This window comes from Amblyomma mixtum, chromosome 4, assembly GCF_055824585.1.
Source record: "Amblyomma mixtum isolate Tamu chromosome 4, ASM5582458v1, whole genome shotgun sequence".
Lineage (NCBI taxonomy): Eukaryota > Metazoa > Arthropoda > Arachnida > Ixodida > Ixodidae > Amblyomma > Amblyomma mixtum.
This window is the reverse complement of record NC_143015.1, coordinates 92153294-92174272: the sequence shown is the minus strand read 5'-3', so window position 1 is coordinate 92174272 and position 20979 is coordinate 92153294. Positions and strand designations below refer to the sequence as shown.

General features: G+C 48.0%; 1 protein-coding gene across 1 annotated transcript in view; it reads left to right on the top strand.

Annotated features, from left to right (window-relative positions):
* The window catches only part of LOC149347423 (sodium-coupled monocarboxylate transporter 2-like), a 45963-nt gene extending 30836 nt beyond the window's left edge, over window positions 1-15127 (top strand). Inside the window, exons 12-15 of the mRNA XM_089587092.1 lie at window positions 6703-6875; window positions 13156-13259; window positions 14628-14728; window positions 14812-15127. Coding sequence (XP_089443218.1) covers window positions 6703-6875; window positions 13156-13259; window positions 14628-14728; window positions 14812-14904 — 471 coding nt within the window. The 3' untranslated portion in view covers window positions 14905-15127. The remainder of the gene's footprint in view (window positions 1-6702; window positions 6876-13155; window positions 13260-14627; window positions 14729-14811) is intronic.
* The last annotated feature ends 5852 nt before the right edge of the window (window positions 15128-20979 follow it).

The window sequence follows — 20979 nt, the reverse complement described above, 5'->3', positions numbered from 1 at the left end:
AAAACCAAAGTAATGTCAAACAAACTAGCAAGGTAACAGCAGTTCGCAGTTGGTAGCGAGGTGCTGGAAGTAGTAAGAGATTATGTCTACATAGGGCAGGTAGTGACCGCAGATCCGGATCATCAGAGGGAAATAAATAGAAGAATAAGAATCGGGTGGAGCGCATATTGCAGGTTCTCTCAGATCATGAATGGCGGTTTGCCAATATCCCTCAGGAGAAAAGTATATAACAGGTGTATCTTACCGGTACTCATCTATGGGGCAGAAACGTGGAGGCTAACAAAGAGGGTTCATCTTAAGGACAACGCAGCGAGCTATGGAAAGAAAAATGATAGGTGTAACGTTAAGATATCGGAAGAGGGCGGAGTGGGTGAGTGAAGAAACGCGGGTTAATGATATCCTAGTTGAAATCAAGAGGAAGAAATGGGCTTGGGCAGGGCATGTAATGCGAAGGCAAGATAACCGCTGGTCCTTAAGGGTAACGGAGTGGATTCCAAGAGAAGGCAAACGTAGCAGGGGACGGCAGAAAGTTAGGTGGGCGGATGAGATAAAGAAGTTTGCGGGGATACAGTGGCCGCAACTGGCAAATGACAGGGCTAATTGGAGAGACATGGGAGAGGCCTTTGCCTTGCAGTGGGTGTAGTCAGGCTGATGATGAAAGAAACAGAAATATATCGCTTTCCCCGATCACGTGACTTTTCGTGCGCATGGAAGGCGAGGAACGTTATTGCAAGACGATCCTGAAACAGCAGCACAAACATCTGTAGCGTTCGCTATAAACACTTCCCCCACCCTGCCGTTCTCTTACCATAGCCCAAGCACCCACCCACCGTGTTATCTGGTTCAACATCCTTATCATTTTAGCTCTTCTATGCTGTACAGTTTGTGGGGTTTAAAACTGGGGGGAGATAAATCCGTTCTCCCCGTTTAAGCGCGGCTGACACAGTTCAAAACCGCGCGGACCCCACCCCGTGGTCGCGTACGCTACCGAGCGCACGCCGACCACGGCGGGCCGTGCTCTGCGGGAAAAAAGGAACGACACACTGGCTGACACAAACAAGGCATTTATTGCTATAACAACAATAACGCCAGCTAGCAACAAAATACACCGAGGAATCGAGGAAGTCCGACTCACCAGCACGGTTACAAGCGAACGTTCGCCCACGGTAGGGCAAAGGGATAAACTTCGAGGCCCGACGGGACGGGCTCGGCGGGAGCAAGTTCCGACCAAGAGGCGCCCGCGGCGAAGAGCGAAGCTGCGAGCGAAACGTCCGGTCGCTTCCCGATCCCAGGGAGAAGAGAGCTAGCCTTCCCCCGCGCGCGAGCGGCAAAACACGCCATCCGTGGCGCTGCTGTCGCTGCGACGCGAGCGCCCTCCCCTGTTAGCTAGAGTAATCAAACTAAAGGGAGTGCTTTACGGAGGAGCTAACTACAGTAGGGGGTGCAATGCGGAAAAGTGAACGCAGGGGACGAAGGCGTCCCCACAAGTTAGAGCTCGCATCCCTCCTCCCCCAACGTCCCTTTCGATGGACAGATGTGACACGCCTCCTTTTCTATCCGATCCATTAGCTCTAGAATTCGCTTATTACTCTGAGCTCCTAGTCGCCACTGGCCAGTGTGGTTGGTGTATCGATCGCTTCATGCAGAGACGCGACACATCAGTAGCTAGGCCAGAAAAGACGCCCGGTCCTTTATTGCGCACAGATTTATAGCTGCGGCTGCAGCGAGGGAAAGGGAAAGGAAGAAGGGGCGTTGACATGTTATCAGGCCGCTTGCTTGATAGCCACATCTGATACATCTTCTTTCCTCTGTGAAAAGATCAGTTTTGACAATGCTCTAAGAAATTTGCCGAAACTTGTGATCATAAGTCAGCCGTTTAGGTTCCATGCGTGGCCGGGTTGTCCTGCGTGGAATGGCTGGCATGGTTGATCCAGCAGCTGCACCTGATGCTGTGAGCTGCGTGCTTGTGGCAAGTCCATCACGTGGCAAGTCCATGCTTGATCCACCAGCTGCACCTGATGCTGTGAGCCGAGTGCTTGTGGCAAGTCCATCACGTGGCTCACCCTGTTCATCGGCGGTACCAGGACTTGAAGTTCTTGGAGCCTCGGAGCGGATGTCCACGTCGTCGTCGCTGTCATCGATGACGTTGTAGTGCTCTTGGGTTCGCAGCAGATGTTGCCTATTACGCCTTAGAAGACGGTCGTTGTCCATTCTCACGATGTGGGATCGTGGAGCCACCTTCTGGAGAACCATCGCTTTGCGCGACCATTGGCGGTCGTCACGAACCCGCACCGTGTCTCCTTGCTGCAGTGGAGGCAGTAGTTTGCCCTTGGACGACTGGCGGTGCTTGACTACCGGGCGCTCCTGTTCGACGCTGCATTCAGGCAGAGTAGTGCGCAGCCGACGACCCTGCAACAATTCTCCCGGTGATTGTCCGTCCTCTAATGGGGACGCGCGATATGATAAAAGACCCATCCAGAAGTCGTCACGAGACTCTGCAGTTTTCTTCATAATGCGCTTGACTATTTGTACTCCTTTCTCGGCCAAACCATTCGACCGCGGAAATTCAGGGCTCGAAGTAATATGGACAAAGTCATAGCACCGTGCAAACTCCGCGAACTCTTGGGAAGCAAACTGAGGTCCGTTGTCGGTACACACTTGGGCAGGAATTCCGTACCGCGCAAAAATAGACGCAACCTTTGTAACGACTTCGCGCGCAGTGGTGACGGCGAGTTTCTCAACGTCTGGAAAGTTTGAATGCGCATCAAACACCACTACGTACATGTCACCAGCGAAATGAAAAAGGTCGATTCCCACCCGGTGCCATGGCACCTTGGGTGTTGGCCACAAAATAAAAGGCTCAGAAGCTTGCTTGTAGGCGTACTTTTGGCATGCGCTGCATTTGCGAATGAGCGTTTCAATGGCACTGCCCATTCCTGGCCAGAAGATCAGGCCCCGAGCTCTGGCTTTACTTTTATTCAGCCCAAGATGTCCCGCGTGCAACTTCTGCAGCATCTCCACTCTCATTGTCTTCGGTACGACAATTTTGCATCCTTTCAGCAGTATTCCATCAATTTCCGATAGTTCTGCTGCAAATGGCTTTAACTCTCCTTCAATCTTAGTTCCTTGTGCCACCTGCTCCAAGACTTTGCTCAAGTATGGATCCGCTAAAGTCTCACTTTGCAGGCGCCGTTTTGTTGGTGTGCTTACTATGCTTGAGAGGACCTGTACAGCATGAACGTCGACGTCTTCGGTTGACTCCAGGACGGCACGGACGGCAGGAGCACGGGACAGCATGTCCGCCAACAGCAGGTCCTTGCCCGGAACAAACTGGAGTTCGTAGTCATAACGAAAAATACGAATAAAGAAACGCTGCAGCCTTGGTGGCATATCTCCGATTGCCTTTTTCGCGATTGCCAGCAAAGGTCTGTGATCCGTTTCAATGACAATCTTGCGGCCATATACCAGCTGGTGAAACTTTTCACATGCGAAAACAATGCCCAGGGTTTCTTTCTCGATTTGCGAGTACCGTGTTTCGCTATCGGTGAGTGCTCGCGAAGCGTACATGACTGGGCGCCACTCACTGCCATGCTTCTGCAACAATGCTGCGCCTAACCCTAGCCCAGATGCGTCAGCCGAAATTTTGGTTTCTTTCTTCGCGTCGAAGAAGGCCAGCACAGGAGGCGCTGTTAATGCTTCGCAGACCTCTTTCCACTCACGCTCATGAGCCGAACTCCAGTCAAAAACTACGTCCTCCTTCACCAAGCTGCGAAGTAGGGACGTTTTATCGCTCAGTCGAGGCACGTACTTGCGGAAATAGTTAACGACTCCAAGCATTCTGCGTACTGCACTTTTGTCATTCGGGTGTGGCATAGCTTGAATGCTTGAAATTAGATCAGAACTCGGCAGTATGCCATGTTCACTGATGACGTCTCCAAGAAATGTTATTTCCTTCACACCGAAGGCACACTTCTCACGGTTGAACGTAAGACCAGCTTCCTCTGCCCTTCTCAGTGCTGCTCGCAAGCGCTCATCATGCTGCTGTTTGCTGTTGCCACAGATTAGCACGTCGTCAACACATACATGAACCCCTGGCAGGCCGTCGAAGATCTCTGCGAGCGTCTTCTGGAAGACCTCACTAGCAGACGAAATACCGAAAGGGAGCCGAAGGAATCTGTAGCGGCCGAACGGAGTCGCAAACGTGCATATTCGCGACGTGGCCTCATCTAACGGTATTTGGTGGAAGCCGGAGTTTGCGTCAAGGCGGGAAAACAGTCGCGCCCCTGACAATTCGCACTCAATGTCTTCACGTCCGGGCATAGGGTAGTGCTCACGCATGATGTGCTTGTTAATTTCTCTTGGGTCCATGCACACCCGGAGGCTTCCATTCTTTTTGCGAACTATGACCAAGGGACTCACCCATTCGGTGGGCTCGTCTACCCTTTTGATGATGGACGCCTTCTCCATGCGGTTGAGCTCTTCACGTAGTGGTTCCCTTAGGGAGAAGGGTACCCTCCTAGCTGGTTGTACGACTGGAACCGCACCGGGCCGCAGGACCATCTTGTAGTGTCGTTTGACGCAGCCGGTTCCACTGAAAAGGTGCGGGGCCGTTTGCTCTGGTGTTTCATGCCCCTCCTGCATGTTAACGGCATCGACAACTGATGGAATGAGGCCAAATTGCAGGCATGTGTTAAAGCCAAGGATTGCTTGTCGGCCTTTTTTCACGATAAAAAAATTCGTCTCGTGCTTCGCTTTGTTCAGGAGCAGTGATGCTGTGGCGACACCCACGTGCTTGATAACGCTGCCATTGTAGGCAGTAAGAACCGCTGTACTCTTGCGCAGGGGCGTTGTACTGCAGATGCGTCGAAAGATGCTGAGGGGAAGAAGGTTTGCCTGGGAGCCCGTGTCAACTTTGAAACTGATGACGCATCCGGCAATCTGGCCGTGCATTGTCCAATCTAGCCCTGCTTGCCTGTTGACCCTACATATGCTGACGTCCAAAACTTGGAAGTTTTCATCGCTTTCCACCTCTTCCTGTACTTGGTTGACTTGGCGACTTCTGCAGCACAACGAGAAATGATTCATTCTTTTGCAAGTGTAGCAGCGCTTCCCGTAAGCTGGACACTGTCGCGGCGCGTGCGCCTGGTTGCACTGCTTGCATCGAATCCGCCTTTCTTTACCAGGCTGGTTTCTTACGGCGTAGTCAACGTGGACGTCGCCTTTGGACCAGGTAGCATTTTGCTGCGCGGCAGTCTCCGCTGCCTTACACATCTCTTCTGCTTTCTGCAATGTGAGACTCTTATCTCGTAGCATTTTTTCTCTGAGCGGGGTACTATCAGTGCCGAAAACAATCTGGTCTCGTACCATGGATTCTTCAAGGCCACCAAAATTGCAGAGCTTAGCTTGCGTTCTGAGGTCTCGTGCAAAGGGCTCAAATGGCTCGGACTCACCTTGTACCCGCATACGAAATACATGCCTCTCGTAGACTTCGTTTTCTTTTCCGTCGAAGTAACTGTCAAATTTCTTGAGCAGCGTGTCGTAATCATCTTTGCACTCATCTTTCGCGTAGCTGAAGTTGTTGTAGATGTCCAGTGCCTCGTCGCCGGCAGCGCTTAGAAGGATCGCTGCTTTGACTGCTGCTGACTTTGGGGTGGCGGTCGACGTCGCTGTCAGGAACAGTTGCAGCTTCTGCTTGAATATTAGCCAGTTTCTTCTGACATTCCCAGTCAACTGCAGTGGTCCCGGCGGTTTCACGATGTCCATTGCTTCGGCTGCTTGAATAATCCAGCAGGGCACACCGGGCCACTTCTGACACCATGTATCGATCGCTTCATGCAGAGACGCGACACATCAGTAGCTAGGCCAGAAAAGACGCCCGGTCCTTTATTGCGCATAGATTTATAGCTGCGGCTGCAGCGAGGGAAAGGGAAAGGAAGAAGGGGCGTTGACATGTTATCAGGCCGCTTGCTTGATAGCCACATCTGATACAGGCGTCCCCACAAGTTAGAGCTCGCATCCCTCCTCCCCCAACGTCCCTTTCGATGGACAGATGTGACACGCCTCCTTTTCTATCCGATCCATTAGCTCTAGAATTCGCTTATTACTCTGAGCTCCTAGTCGCCACTGGCCAGTGTGGTTGGTGTCGGCGGCCGTTCCCGGTGAATCAGGTGAAGGACTATATATAGGAGTACCTTAGGGACAATCTTTCATGTCTCTTGTACTATGCCACAGCAGTGGTACTGCTATATGGTATACGACACTTTTCGATTTCAGTTCCGGCTGGGTAAATCTACCGTAAAAAGTTCCGTATTTGATTCATCGGCGCATATAGTGTGTTATCCTTGATACCTGGCATTTAGTTAATAATTTTTTTTTAAAAAGTAAGCTCAGAAAGCGAATTGAAAATAAATGATCACCCACCGTTGTCTAGGAGGTGATCTCAAGATACTCGTAACGTAGCTGCTGCTCAATTCGTGTACAAAGAGCGTCTGTATCTTTGTCTAATCCGTTAAGAAATGTTTGGTTACATTTGGTATTTGATTACTCACGCTCACACGATAGAAGTACAAGCAGGTACTCAACATAGATCATACCTCACAACATGAAAGATTTAACAAATGAAACTTATTTTGCCTCCTTTAATGGGCTATGATACTCCTACAGTCCTCGATCCTGATTTAAATCCCATCAAACCCCTCGCAGGGTGCAGGGCTGGCGACACTAATTACCGCTGTGTATCAGATGTGCCACATGGCTGACATAATTACAAGTGGAAGAAAACCTCCCCGGGTTCCAGTCTCCCTCGACTACTGCCCTGAAACGCAGCACGGCGCCTTCTCACCGGTCAACAACACTTTCACCTCGCCGAGCACAGGGTAAGACAACTCGAATCATTGCTGCTGAGTACGCTTGTGCTAAGCCGCGAATAGCATCTTAGAACTAACCAATAGTTTTTGCTTGTTGCCTGATTAAGTAAATGTTTAGTTCGGAAAAATGCCAGGAATATATATATATATATATATATATATATATATATATATATATTCAGTAGGGGTTCCAATGGCCCAGTTTACTAGTTTAGGTACAGTATTACGACAAACGCGACTGTTCTTTTAACGTTTATTTTGCCAACAGTTTCGGGAATGGTATTCCCTTCGTCAGGGCAGGCTTACAATGAATCCGTTTCGTCAATATAAGGACACAGAACAAGCGAGGAGGTATAATCTCCGCCCTCTAAACAAACTTGAGAATGAGGGCAGGGGACCGTATAATAGGCAGCACGACAAGTCTCAAACGGGCCGCGGCTGAACAACAACCAGAAAAAACAAACGGGGAGGTGGAAATGGTAAAGTAGTAGCAAAGAACGAGCCTGAACAGCACAGCGATAGAAGGGGCAAAAGAGCGTTAGACCCGGCTCTCGGCGCACACGGAAGCCGCTACCCCCCCCCCCCCCCCCCCGCCCCCCCTCCAAATACGCGCACACCCCCGCAAGACGCCGCCGGGTCCGAGCGGGCGGCCCGTATCAGGTATCCTGAGACGCTTGCAAGGGACGCGTTCGAGAGACGGCCAACACACACTTGTTAACCGCTGCAACGGCAACTTGCGACTGTGCCCTCTGTGTATTTTTGCTTCATTTCGTCGCTTTGCTCTGCTGTCAGGCCTTTCTACCAGACAATCTGGCGCCCCTTTTCCCATAAATATACTAGGCGGTCCAAAACCGTGTTCCGCAGTGAGCTTCCCGTGAAAAAACAGCGTCCGTCGGGTAAAATACTGAGCTAGCCCGAGCGCGTAATGGGAAGGCAAAGATGAATTTGGGGGGAACAAAACAAAAGAAGGGAAGAGCAGAAAAAAAATTAGCTCTAGAAATGTTTAAAGAAAATGTAACACGGAAAATGTTAACGCACACACAGGAAGAGAAAAGAGAAAAAGAAAAACTTCTGATTAAATGTGGCGCCAAACAAGTATGACATGGTGAGAGCACTTTGATAAAGTTGGGCGCAGTGCATGTGGTTTCGAGATTTGCATGCACACGCAGGTTAAATCATTCTGAGATTATCGAGTTGAGTCGATGTTGGTGTAAGTAAATAACAAATGACAAGAAATATGTAGAAAAATGAAAATAAAAATGGCACGGAGAATAAAAAATTGAGCACAAGAAGTTATACAAAAGTTAACAAATTAAAAATAATAATAATACATGTGTGCGGAAAACGCGAAAGGTCTGCGGCCCGCGGAGCTGCCGCGTGGTCCCAATGGTCTAGGTGAGAGATCAAAGGTGTCTATTTGGAATGGAACGTGGATGCTGGCAGGAGGTTGGACAAAAAAGTACTCAGGAAATAAACTGCCAGATTCCCTGCCATTTCAAAGTGTGTCTGCAGTTGTCAAGAAAAAACAAGTTCAGGCGTATTCTGATAATAACGCTGTCCAAGGCCTATGACATTCGGAATTTCCTACGTTGGCTCCTTTAAGCAGGAAAGTCTCCCGGGAGTAGCGTTCATGCCATGAGAGAACGTGCCGAATTTATGAATGAAGTACGATTCCCTTTGTTCCCTGTAATATGTGTTAGGGAACCCGGACTGGAGAAGGATTACACGGATGTTTTCAAAACTGTGCAGGGGCAGACGCAGGTGCCTGGAAAGGGGCAAGTTGGGCAGGGATGACACATGCGCTTTGTGGTTGTTGAAGCGGAAACGAAATGTTGTCTTGGTCGGACCAATGTACTCCTCCCCACACACCTCGCATTGAAGTTTGTAGATAACATTGCTCGAATCGCAGTCGAGGTCTTCATTTATGTGAAACGTAAAGCCATCGGACTTGGATTTTGCCAGTTTGGTGTCGCAAATGTGCGGACACACCTTGCAACGGGGTTTTCCGCATGGGTGGCATCCACCTCGGGCAGCGGTCTTCTTAGTTTTCGCGTTGACAAGCAAGTCTCTCAAATTCTTGTCCCTGCGGTACACCACTCGGGGTGGTTCCTGCAATATTAGTGACAGCCTATTACTCTGTCGGATTATATTAAAATGACGGCTTAGTATGTTGTTTACCCTGGGAGCAGTTGCGGAGTAAGTAAGGATTAGGTTTGTTTTGCTGTCTTTTTTCACCTTGTTCTCTGCCAAGATGGAAGAACGGTCTAGGCTGCGAGCGCGTTGAATCGCGTCTTCGACTATTTCCCCCGGGTATTTTTGTCGTGACAAAGCGTCCTTGAGAGTCCCCGTATGCTGATCAAATTCCTCGGTTGTAGAACATATTCTTCGGTATCTGTGAGCCTGAGAATATGGAATACTTGTTTTGCAGTGCTTCGGGTGGCTACTGTGAAAATGGAGATACTGCTGCCTATCCGTTGGTTTTCTGTATAGGGTAGTCGAAAGGCAGTTGCCGTCTACCGATATTTCCACGTCGAGAAAGCTTGTATCTCCGACTCAAAGATTAACTTTCTCGACGTGGAAATATCGGTAGACGGCAACTGCCTTTCGACTACCCTATACAGAAAACCAACGGATAGGCAGCAGTATCTCCATTTTCACAGTAGCCACCCGAAGCACTGCAAAACAAGTATTCCATATTCTCAGGCTCACAGATACCGAAGAATATGTTCTACAACCGAGGAATTTGATCAGCATGCGGGGACTCTCAAGGACGCTTTGTCACGACAACAATACCCGGGGGAAATAGTCGAAGACGCGATTCAACGCGCTCGCAGCCTAGACCGTTCTTCCATCTTGGCAGAGAACAAGGTGAAAAAAGACAGCAAAACAAACCTAATCCTTACTTACTCCGCAACTGCTCCCAGGGTAAACAACATACTAAGCCGTAATTTTAATATAATCCGACAGAGTAATAGGCTGTCACTAATATTGCAGGAACCACCCCGAGTGGTGTACCGCAGGGACAAGAATTTGAGAGACTTGCTTGTCAACGCGAAAACTAAGAAGACCGCTGCCCGAGGTGGATGCCACCCATGCGGAAAACCCCGTTGCAAGGTGTGTCCGCACATTTGCGACACCAAACTGGCAAAATCCAAGTCCGATGGCTTTACGTTTCACATAAATGAAGACCTCGACTGCGATTCGAGCAATGTTATCTACAAACTTCAATGCGAGGTGTGTGGGGAGGAGTACATTGGTCAGACCAAGACAACATTTCGTTTCCGCTTCAACAACCACAAAGCGCATGTGTCATCCCTGCCCAACTTGCCCCTTTCCAGGCACCTGCGTCTGCCCCTGCACAGTTTTGAAAACATCCGTGTAATCCTTCTCCAGTCCGGGTTCCCTAACACATATTACAGGGAACAAAGGGAATCGTACTTCATTCATAAATTCGGCACGTTCTCTCATGGCATGAACGCTACTCCCGGGAGACTTTCCTGCTTAAAGGAGCCAACGTAGGAAATTCCGAATGTCATAGGCCTTGGACAGCGTTATTATCAGAATACGCCTGAACTTGTTTTTTCTTGACAACTGCAGACACACTTTGAAATGGCAGGGAATCTGGCAGTTTATTTCCTGAGTACTTTTTTGTCCAACCTCCTGCCAGCATCCACGTTTCATTCCAAATAGACACCTTTGATCTATCACCTAGACCATTGGGACCACGCGGCAGCTCCGCGGGCCGCAGACCTTTCGCGTTTTCCGCACACATGTATTATTATTATTTTTAATTTGTTAACTTTTGTATAACTTCTTGTGCTCAATTTTTTATTCTCCGTGCCATTTTTATTTTCATTTTTCTACATATTTCTTGTCATTTGTTATTTACTTACACCAACATCGACTCAACTCGATAATCTCAGAATGATTTAACCTGCGTGTGCATGCAAATCTCGAAACCACATGCACTGCGCCCAACTTTATCAAAGTGCTCTCACCATGTCATACTTGTTTGGCGCCACATTTAATCAGAAGTTTTTCTTTTTCTCTTTTCTCTTCCTGTGTGTGCGTTAACATTTTCCGTGTTACATTTTCTTTAAACATTTCTAGAGCTAATTTTTTTTCTGCTCTTCCCTTCTTTTGTTTTGTTCCCCCCAAATTCATCTTTGCCTTCCCATTACGCGCTCGGGCTAGCTCAGTATTTTACCCGACGGACGCTGTTTTTTCACGGGAAGCTCACTGCGGGACACGGTTTTGGACCGCCTAGTATATTTATGGGAAAAGGGGCGCCAGATTGTCTGGTAGAAATGCCTGACAGCAGAGCAAAGCGACGAAATGAAGCAAAAATACACAGAGGGCACAGTCGCAAGTTGCCGTTGCAGCGGTTAACAAGTGTGTGTTGGCCGTCTCTCGAACGCGTCCCTTGCAAGCGTCTCAGGATACCTGATACGGGCCGCCCGCTCGGACCCGGCGGCGTCTTGCGGGGGTGTGCGCGTATTTGGAGGGGGGGCGGGGGGGGGGGGGGGGTAGCGGCTTCCGTGTGCGCCGAGAACCGGGTCTAACGCTCTTTTGCCCCTTCTATCGCTGTGCTGTTCAGGCTCGTTCTTTGCTACTACTTTACCATTTCCACCTCCCCGTTTGTTTTTTCTGGTTGTTGTTCAGCCGCGGCCCGTTTGAGACTTGTCGTGCTGCCTATTATACGGTCCCCTGCCCTCATTCTCAAGTTTGTTTAGAGGGCGGAGATTATACCTCCTCGCTTGTTCTGTGTCCTTATATTGACGAAACGGATTCATTGTAAGCCTGCCCTGACGAATATATATATATATATATATATATATATATATATATATATATATATGCCGCCGCGGTGGCTCAGTGGCTATGGTGCTCGGCTGCTGGCCCAAAAGACGCGGGTTCGATCCCGGCCGCGGCGGCTAGAATTTCTTTGGAGGAGAAATTCTAGAGGCCCGTGTGCTGTGCGATGTCAGTGCACGTTAAAGAACCCCAGGTGGTCGAAATTTCCGGAGCCCTTCACTACGGCGTCTCTCATAGCCTTAGTCGCTTTGGGACGTTAAACCCCACAAAAACAAAACAAACAAACAAATATATATATATATATATATATATATATATGAGAGCAGCCAACAGCCGCAGAAACCAAAGGACAGAAGGGATTTTTAATTTGTTTATTTATGTTGTGCTGTTGTTCGATTTAGAATATTACTGAATGTGTGATCCCTTAAAGCTAATTAATTCGGAGGTCGTGGGTTCGGATCCCACCGGCAGGATGTGGTTGTTTTTTCTTCTGCTTTTCTAATCAATTAGCTTTAAGCGATAACACATTCAGTAATATTCTAAGTCGAACAGCACAAAATAAATAAACAAATTAAAAATCCCCTCTGTCCTTTGGTTTCTGTGGGTGTTGGCTTCTCTCATATTTATAACGAGCCCCTCATTCCCCTTCCCTTGTTTGATATATATATATATATATATATATATATATATATATATATATATATATATATATATATATATATATATATATATATATATATATATATATATATATATATATATATATATATATATATATATATATATATATATATAAAGGTAAAAATAGGGGTGAATTGAATTCAATTCACCTTTATTTTCAACATTTTTACAATGTTGACGGTCTCACAGGAAAAAAGCTATAGTAACAGCTTGACGAGGCCTGGAAGCCGGCGACAGACACCAGTGACAGCGGTACAAAAAAAATTATACACAAGATATCAGTTGCTATTGCACACGGTCACACACATTTTATTACGGTTACATTTTATCACAGATTTACAAAAATAAGAGGTGAAGTAAATTAATCAAAAAAAGATATTGAGATGTTATACAAAAGCCAGGGTTAACCTGCACATAAAACTGCATGTTAACCCTGTTAAAACCATAAATGTTTTTCCTGAGACGGTTCAGATAGAGGCGCTGCTTCAGTGGGGGAGCTGATACTTGTACATGCCACTGATGCTGCTGCTGATGGCGTTCGTTTCTTACGCTCAGTTATAGAATTGGGCGGGGAGTGAAGCTGAGGAGACCGTTAGTAAGATGGGGTCGGCCGGTCTTCGTCGGTGTGCGAGCGAGGAGCCATTCCCGTTCGAGGACACCTTAGTTCATGTCGCCCCTGAGTCTATGTGAACGTCATTGTTGGCGCTGGAATGGTGACTGCCAGCCAAGAACGGTTTAGGAAGCTGGGGACGTTAAAGATCATGCTGAATTTCCATGTTTCTTCATTTTGCAGGTCAGAAGCAACGTTCTTCATGTTCCGCCTGTCGCACCTATGGACCAGCTTCTTCTGCATATTTGCAACTATTCTGATCGGAGTACTAATTAGTGCAGTCACTGGTAATCCATGCATGCATTTCAAATTTACACTGCATTGATTGCATCCCTTCCATTTGAGTATTTCAGATAAAGTCGCTAGCGTTTATCAGAATAATTTGAGGAGGAAGCATGAGATTTATGCCGATTGCTGCCTTTGATATTACTAAGCTGAACGCCCGTTTTGCGGCAATTGCAGGAGCTTGTCACCTCTTGGTAGGCTGTCATCATGCTCACTTCTGTGTTCACGCACGCACGCACGCACGCACACACACACACACACACACACACACACACACACACACACACACACACACACACACACACACACACACACACACACACACACGCACACGCACACGCGCACACGCACACGCAAACGCACACGCACACACACACGCGCACGCACGCACGCACGCGCTCACATGTATGAAAGTGTACTGATTGGAAAGGGAGTGTGGTCGGCCGGAACCATGACTATCTAGCCTGCTACTCTGCACTGGTGAAGAGAAGAGGCTATTGATGTATGAAGATGTGGTTGGAAGAGAGATGCAAATATATACAGGGAGATTTTTTGCTATTGGAATCGTCAGTCGAGGCCCGTGTGGCTCAAAAAGCGTGAAAACGCCGGCTCTGCCCAAAGAGCTTTCAAACTCTCCGGCCATGCGTCTAGCAGTAAGAGTGGCCTGCAATGAAAACAGTTCAAAAATTCGGGCAACGTTAGTCTTTCGCGCGCATATACTGGGCACACCACTAGTACATTCTCCAAAGTCTCAGTTGTGCCATAAGTGGAACAGTACGGGGTGTTTTTTTATGGGGTTTGACATCTTAAAGGGACTCAGACTATGAGGCGCGCCGTAGTGGAGGGTAGCGGACAATTTCGACCACCTGGGGTTCTTTAACGTGCACTGACATCGCACAGTACACGGGCCTCTAGAATTTGCCTCTACCGAAATGCAGTTCACGCGCCCGGGATCGAACCTGCGTTTTGTGGGCCATTGGCGGAACATCATGACCACCTGAGCATCATAACATGAGCACCATATGAATGTAAAGTAGAGAATGACCAATGGCACATATCTGGGCATTAACTCATTATTGCTGTCTAAAGAACTTCCATCCGCGAAGTGAACAACAAATTGCAAGCGTACATACTTGGCATTTGGCCTAAGTACACAAATCGACAGGAAATTTTTTTCTGTGCATAAGTACACGATATCAAAGTCGACAAGGTAAAAAACTACTTTATGTGATATGTGCATGACTGCGGTAATACGAAGCTGTCGTGTTTTGCAAGCACAGTATTCTTACTTTTGTCGACACCTTTGTAGGCAAAACTACTGATATCTATGAATACTGGCTCCTTCGATCATAGTTTCCTTTTGGTTCCAGGTGAAATAAGCAGCAAAAAGCGACAACCTGGACTCTGCAGCGATGTTCTCCTGCGAACATGGGCGAAATTAAGGTCACAACCCCGCAAAGTAAAGCAAGTGGTGAGTGATCCTTTCATGCGTAACTGCCAATGTAGCGAATTATCACTAAGGTGGAACATACTTTTCTGTTACATGTTTTCCAGAATGCAAAGAAAAACAACTGCACTGAAAAGAACGAAAACTTCTATGCGGAGTCTGCGGCCCTCATGACGGTTGAATCCAACAGCAGTGTATAATTGAAATCTTCAACTAGAGGCTAACGTTGAACTAGAACTGTAAATACAGTGTTACTGCAACGCACCTAAACCTTCTGAAGATACTGGAAAGAGCATGGAACTTCGGCTACCACTTTCACTTGGTTGCCTTCAGTGATGTTCATAGTTTCCACTATGAGTATCGGAGGAAAAAGGCTACTGGAGTGGGACTGCCGACGCAGCTACCCAAGACTTCCCTAGAATAAGGCGCCACGGAGCCTGACTGATGGGCTGTACACGGCAGCAATAAAAGCTACTCTGCCATTAACACATGCCTTGAAAGTGCGCTGGAAGTTTACCTGATAATAACGGTGCGCTGTCAGAGTGCAGAATATTTCAACTGACAGCTTTTGGTTTGCTCTCAAATATATGCCCCTTACGTCGGGGTTACTCAGGAAGGATTGTTTGGTGCCCACACATGCAGTGATTTAACAAGACAACCGCATCCGGAATCCATCTACCAAGTTGCAAAGTGAGGGGGGGGGGGGGGGCTTTATTTAGCAGCTTTATTTTCGCAGTTTTTATTTTAGCTTGGCTGAGAAGGTGTAATTTTTCATAAAATTAAAAACAAAGAAGTCTGTCGTGCTCTAAAAACGGGCAGATAGGAACACGGGTATATTTGCTCTTTTTCATTGATTAACTCGAAATGTACTGCTGTACAGATTATTAAACAAGTTTCGTACATTTAGAAAACATGTCTAGTGATGCACACTCCGGTCCTAGACTAAGAGGATAATTACTCTTTAGCACCCACCCATAAGTAGCCTAATGGTTTACAACAGAAAATATAAAGCTCACTCGGAAAACTTCGCAGTTGGAAAAATATTAGTTCCGGAACCAGGGTTCAAACTCTGGACAACCGCCTGCCCAAGACAGGAGATCTACGAACTCCGCTAACCGGAATCTCTAGGAGATTGCAAGATTAACAACTCGAAGTGGGAGTGGGTCTAGTTGAAAGTGTTGGGGGAATCTCTTGAGGTGTAGCAAGATCTTAAGTAGGAAAGTTATTACACGTTCGCATCCAGGTCAAACACTTGGGTGGATGACAGTGGGCAATTGCTGTTTCATTCAAAGCCTACTCCACCTTAGGGAATTCCCCTAAATGCTTTGGTTATTCATGCCCGAATGCACAATTACGTATGTATTGGACGAGCTTTACCTACGCTACTTCGAGGGAAGAAACAGCCCCTCCTCCACTCTATGATCATTAGGGACTCATGAATGTCCCTCGGCGTTTCCTCGAACGAGGGCGCCTCGAGAAATCTTCCTCCACTGCGCCTTTCTCCAGCAAGCGCGAATTGTGAGTGGAGACGAAAGTCACACGAAAAATTGAAAGAAAAAACTGGTAATGGCGCAAGAAACGAGGACGCGGAAGACACACAAAAGACAGGACTGACGCCTTCCGTGAGCCTTCTGTGTCCTCGTTTCTTGAGCCATTATCAGTTTTTTCTTTCAACATGAGCCAACTCGCCCAAACTAGAGTTTTACGAAAAATTGGGTGGAAAGCTGCGTTCAGCTATATGGAAGACTCGAATTTTGTCCCGTCGAGCCTTTTGAACAACATTTACGGGGAACATTGTCGTTCACAGCCTAAAAACATGTTTTTCATCCTACATAAACGAAGCGGCAGTGAAAAACGACCGGAAGCGCTTGTCTGGTGACGGTCGCCACCTGTGGCATAAAGTATACGCACGCATGACCTGACGTAGAGCATTCATAAATGGTACAAGCGTCACAGGTAATTGGCCCAACATTGGAAAGGAGTGGTTTAACTCCGGTTCTCTGTAGGACCAGTTTTGACAATACATTACCATTATTGAGCCGATTACATATGCTACTGGAGGTGTGGAACCTGCTGACTTCTATTCGAGACTGGGAATTCCTCCTGTCCATGGAGGCGAGCATTGAAAACTAGTCTGGTCCTACGGAGCGCATTAAAACGTACATGGCCGAACTGCAGAATTTCGCTGTCCACAAGCAAACGCCGTTTGTGGTTTCAAAGAAAGCTGCAGGAGCCGCAAATGTTAACGCTCAAGAAAAGCCATGCCTTGCACCAACCCTGAATATCCCTTCCGTGGAACGAATGAATCCACGAGCTCGCTAGGCAAGTCCGGTTAGCTTCTGAAAACCCACCCCCTTTGCAAAAAGTAACCGAGCAACAGGTTTCTGCATCTCATCCGTGTAACGGAACCATTACGGCACCTCTCAAAACTGAAAGGTGTTAAAACGTGAGGAAAATTGTATACCTTGCTTTACACAGATTCACAAACCACTTTTGACCGGTTACTTTTGGGAATGTCAGAACGTAACCTGAGGCGACAAGCAAGGAAGTCACTAAGTTCGCACTGCTCAAACGCGCCTAGAGGGAACCTTAGAAGTTTTCCTCCACTCGTGGAGAGATTCTAGTGGTGCTTAGTTCTTGGCGTCTCCTTTGGTCACAGTGGTAGAAATTTTTTAGTTCGGCGACAGAGATGTGTCCTGTTTTTAAGTCTACTGGAAGGTTGTTCCATATTAGGGTAGCAGCAAAGATGATGGTGAAGAGGGGTTTATTGATCAGCTGGAAGGGCTGGCAGTGGAACGGTGGCAGAGGCTGATCGAGTAGCGGCGGCACCAGGACGAAACCAAGAGCGAGCTGGAGCTCTCGACGCGCGCGGCCGCCAGTGTCTGAGGCCGTACAAATCACTTCGTCCTCCTTGGTGCTGGCGCACTGTCTTCTTCATTGCAACTACCCCTGCGAAAACAGCAATCCATTCTCGCGACTCAAGGCCAGCAGATGACGATGGGGTCGTAGTGCGGTTTTAGCCGGCTCACGTGAACAATCTCGCGGCCGCGACGGCGGTGGTCCGAGGAGGGCGTTACCGGTTCGGCTGTGTAGGCCGCAGGAGACGTGCGCTGCACGACACGGTAGGGACCAAGGTACTTAGCCTCAAATTTGGATGTAGCCGGCACTGACAGCCAGACGAGCGAGTCAGTGGGAAAGTCATAGGTGGGCTTGCCTTGGTCTGACTCATATTTGCGGAGGCCTTGAGTGGCGGACGTCAAGGAGCGAGCCAGCTGGCAGCATCGGAGAAGAAGGTGCATTCAGAACTGTCGGGGTTGTAAGGAACGATAGTGTCCAGAGGGCAGGAAGGTTCAAGGCCGTATAAAAGAAAGAAAGGGGAAAACCGGTTCTTTTATCGTAGGCGTTATGAAAAATCGGAAGGTTAAAACAGGAGTTGAAATGATTCCGCGTTGGACGAGATATATGTATAAAGACAGAACAGGGTATTGGAATTTATGATCGAGAATTTTATAACTTCAGGCAGCACATAACGACATAATATTTAAATCTAGCAAAAGAGGAGCGGATGTATCAAAGGGTTTGCTATGTTTTATGATACTATAATGGCTCTTTTCTGTAACGTGAGTATTTGGTTAGTGCACAGTAAAGTGAATTTCCAAGATTAAACACAGTAAATCATTTGGCTGCGGAAAAGGCAATATTAGAGTTTTAGTGTCCGAAGTGTAAATAACTTTCCGGCTTTTAATAGGACAAAAAAGGGATACCTTAGCTTACCGGCTAATTTAGTTATGTGCAGATTGAAGTTAAATGTGCTGTTCAGAGCTATGCTTCGATATAATCATATATTAGTATTCGTGACTGATTTGATTGTAGGAGTACAGCAAGCTAGCCCCAAATATCTTTACCAATTTTGCAGGAAATGCTCCCTGACAGATTAGTATCACTTATGAACGTCAGACCGTTGATTTTGTGGATTGCTGGAGCAACATTTGCGGGTTCATATATGCTTTCGTTGAACAGGAAACCAAATATCAAGAGAAGAAGTGCTGCTTTGCTATCCATGTCTGTAGGTGCACTATCATACGTTTTCCACGATATGCCGGGAAATTTGTTGTCACCAGGTGGAATAGTTTTCATAGATGCGGAAAAATGGCGTTCTATGTAATGAGCTAACAAGTTCAGAGTACCTAAGCCTGTGCTAGGCCGACAGAACAAAGTGTCAGCAAAGAAGTCGGCTTGATCGAGCGTTATCGTGCACCAGAGTGCCTGTATACCGTCAACATCCGGCAGTGGTACAAGGAATAGAACATCTGTAACTAAACTTGCAACGCCTCCTCTACATGTAGGCTTGTGTGTGCATATAAATAGCTAACCTGGAGGGTAGATATGTACTACATGCTACATCCCGAGCAGGTGTCCCTTAGCCATTGTTTTTCGCTCTACCAGCGCTTCACCATAATGAAAAAAATTGGCTGTGGTTTAGCTCTGTTAAAACCTGGAGTGACACGATAGCTACAGCTGGCCGAGTGGAACTCGCTCAGTCGAATGCAGTCACCCCGCCGCGGTGGCTCAGTGGTTACGGCGCTCGGCTGCTGAGCCGAAAGACGCGGGTTCGATCCCGGCCGCGGCGGCTGAATTTTGATGAAGGCGAAATTCTAATGTGCGATGTCAGTGCACGTTAAAGAACCCCAGGTGGTCGAAATTTCCGGAGCCCTTCACTACGGCGTCCCTCATAGCCTGGGTTGCTTTGGGACGTTAAACCCCAATATACCAAACCAAACCGAATGCAGTCATCCTTTCGCCGCTCCGTTTCGCTGGACGTTCCTTCATCTTCGTCCCTGGACGTGGATTCACTCTCTCCCTCTCTCCACTCCTTCCCCACTCGGTTTCGCCGGCGCGCCGTGCCGCCGGCAGCTGCTGCGCACCACGTGACCAACCACGTGACCCGCCACGGCGCCGCCACGCTGAAGGCTCGAAATGCTAGCGTAATGTAGGCGCGCGGGGCCCACACCAGTTGCGTGCTCTGACGACACTCCGCGCATGCGAACACTGACGAGACTGGCGGCGCCTGCTCCGCCATTGGCGCAGCGGCGCGGTGCGCGGCGCGCACACCAGCTGCGGGCTATGACGTCATTCCGCGCATGCGCACAGCTGGCGGAGCGGTGGTGCCACGGCTCAGCGCGCAGCCACGCTGACCTCGCGAAGCGGCTGGCGTAGTGTAGCTATCGCTACAAAACCACACCTCGCGCCGGCATCAAAGGTTCATGAGCGCTCAGAAACTTTTGTAATCAACTTATTTTCTAGAAATATGAAACACAGCTTCAACATGCTCTCATTTGATGCTAATGATATCATTGCTTCAGAACCCGGTTCTTGATAAAATTCCCCCTGGCGTCGAAAGATGCGGTATAGCTGTAGTCAAAATTTTTTTATTGGTTTGTTGAGGGTTAACGTCCCAAAACGACTAAGGCTATGAGAGACGCCGTAGTGGAGGGCTCCGGAAATTTCGACCGCCTGGGGTTCTTTAACGTGCACTGACATCGCACAGTACACGGGCCTCTAGAAATTCTCCTCCAAAGAAATTAAACCGCCTCGGCCGAGATCGAACCCGCGTCTTTCGGGTCAGCAGCCGAGCACCATAACCACTGAGCAACCGCGGCGGCTTATTGTATTTAAATGTTGTGTTACATCGCAACAACAACGATAATGTTAGGGACTCCCACATGGTAATGTCGATGATTGGTGGCACATGTTTTTTTTTCGGCGCTGTTTATTTGCCTTACGGTATAAATTGGATATGTAGTGAAAAATGAACGAAGGGTGGTTAAATAAATGAAAAAAAAAAAGCTTTGGCTATTTAATGAAGTCAGTGAGTGAGCTTTGATGCGGTACGTGCATTCCAGTGACAGATAATGAAAGATTGACCAGCGAAAGACCCATTGTGGCGATATACCGGTTATTGGTTCGTCTTTGTGACTTCGCGATTTTTGAATTTGTCACGCATTAGCGTATGACGACTACATGATGTTTTGGAATTGTTAGCGCGCGACGAGAGGCACGTGCTATGTGCATGTGGTAGTTGCGTAATCCTCGTGCGGTGGCTCACGTCGCAATGGTTGGCGAGGCCGGGATTGATTACGCTATGAATTTCGATGCTGGTTTATTTTGGTTCAACGTCCCAAAGCGACTCAGGCTATGAGGGACGCCGTTGTGAAGGGCTCCGGAAATTCCGACCACCTCGGGTTCTTTATCGTGCACTGACATCGCACAGTACA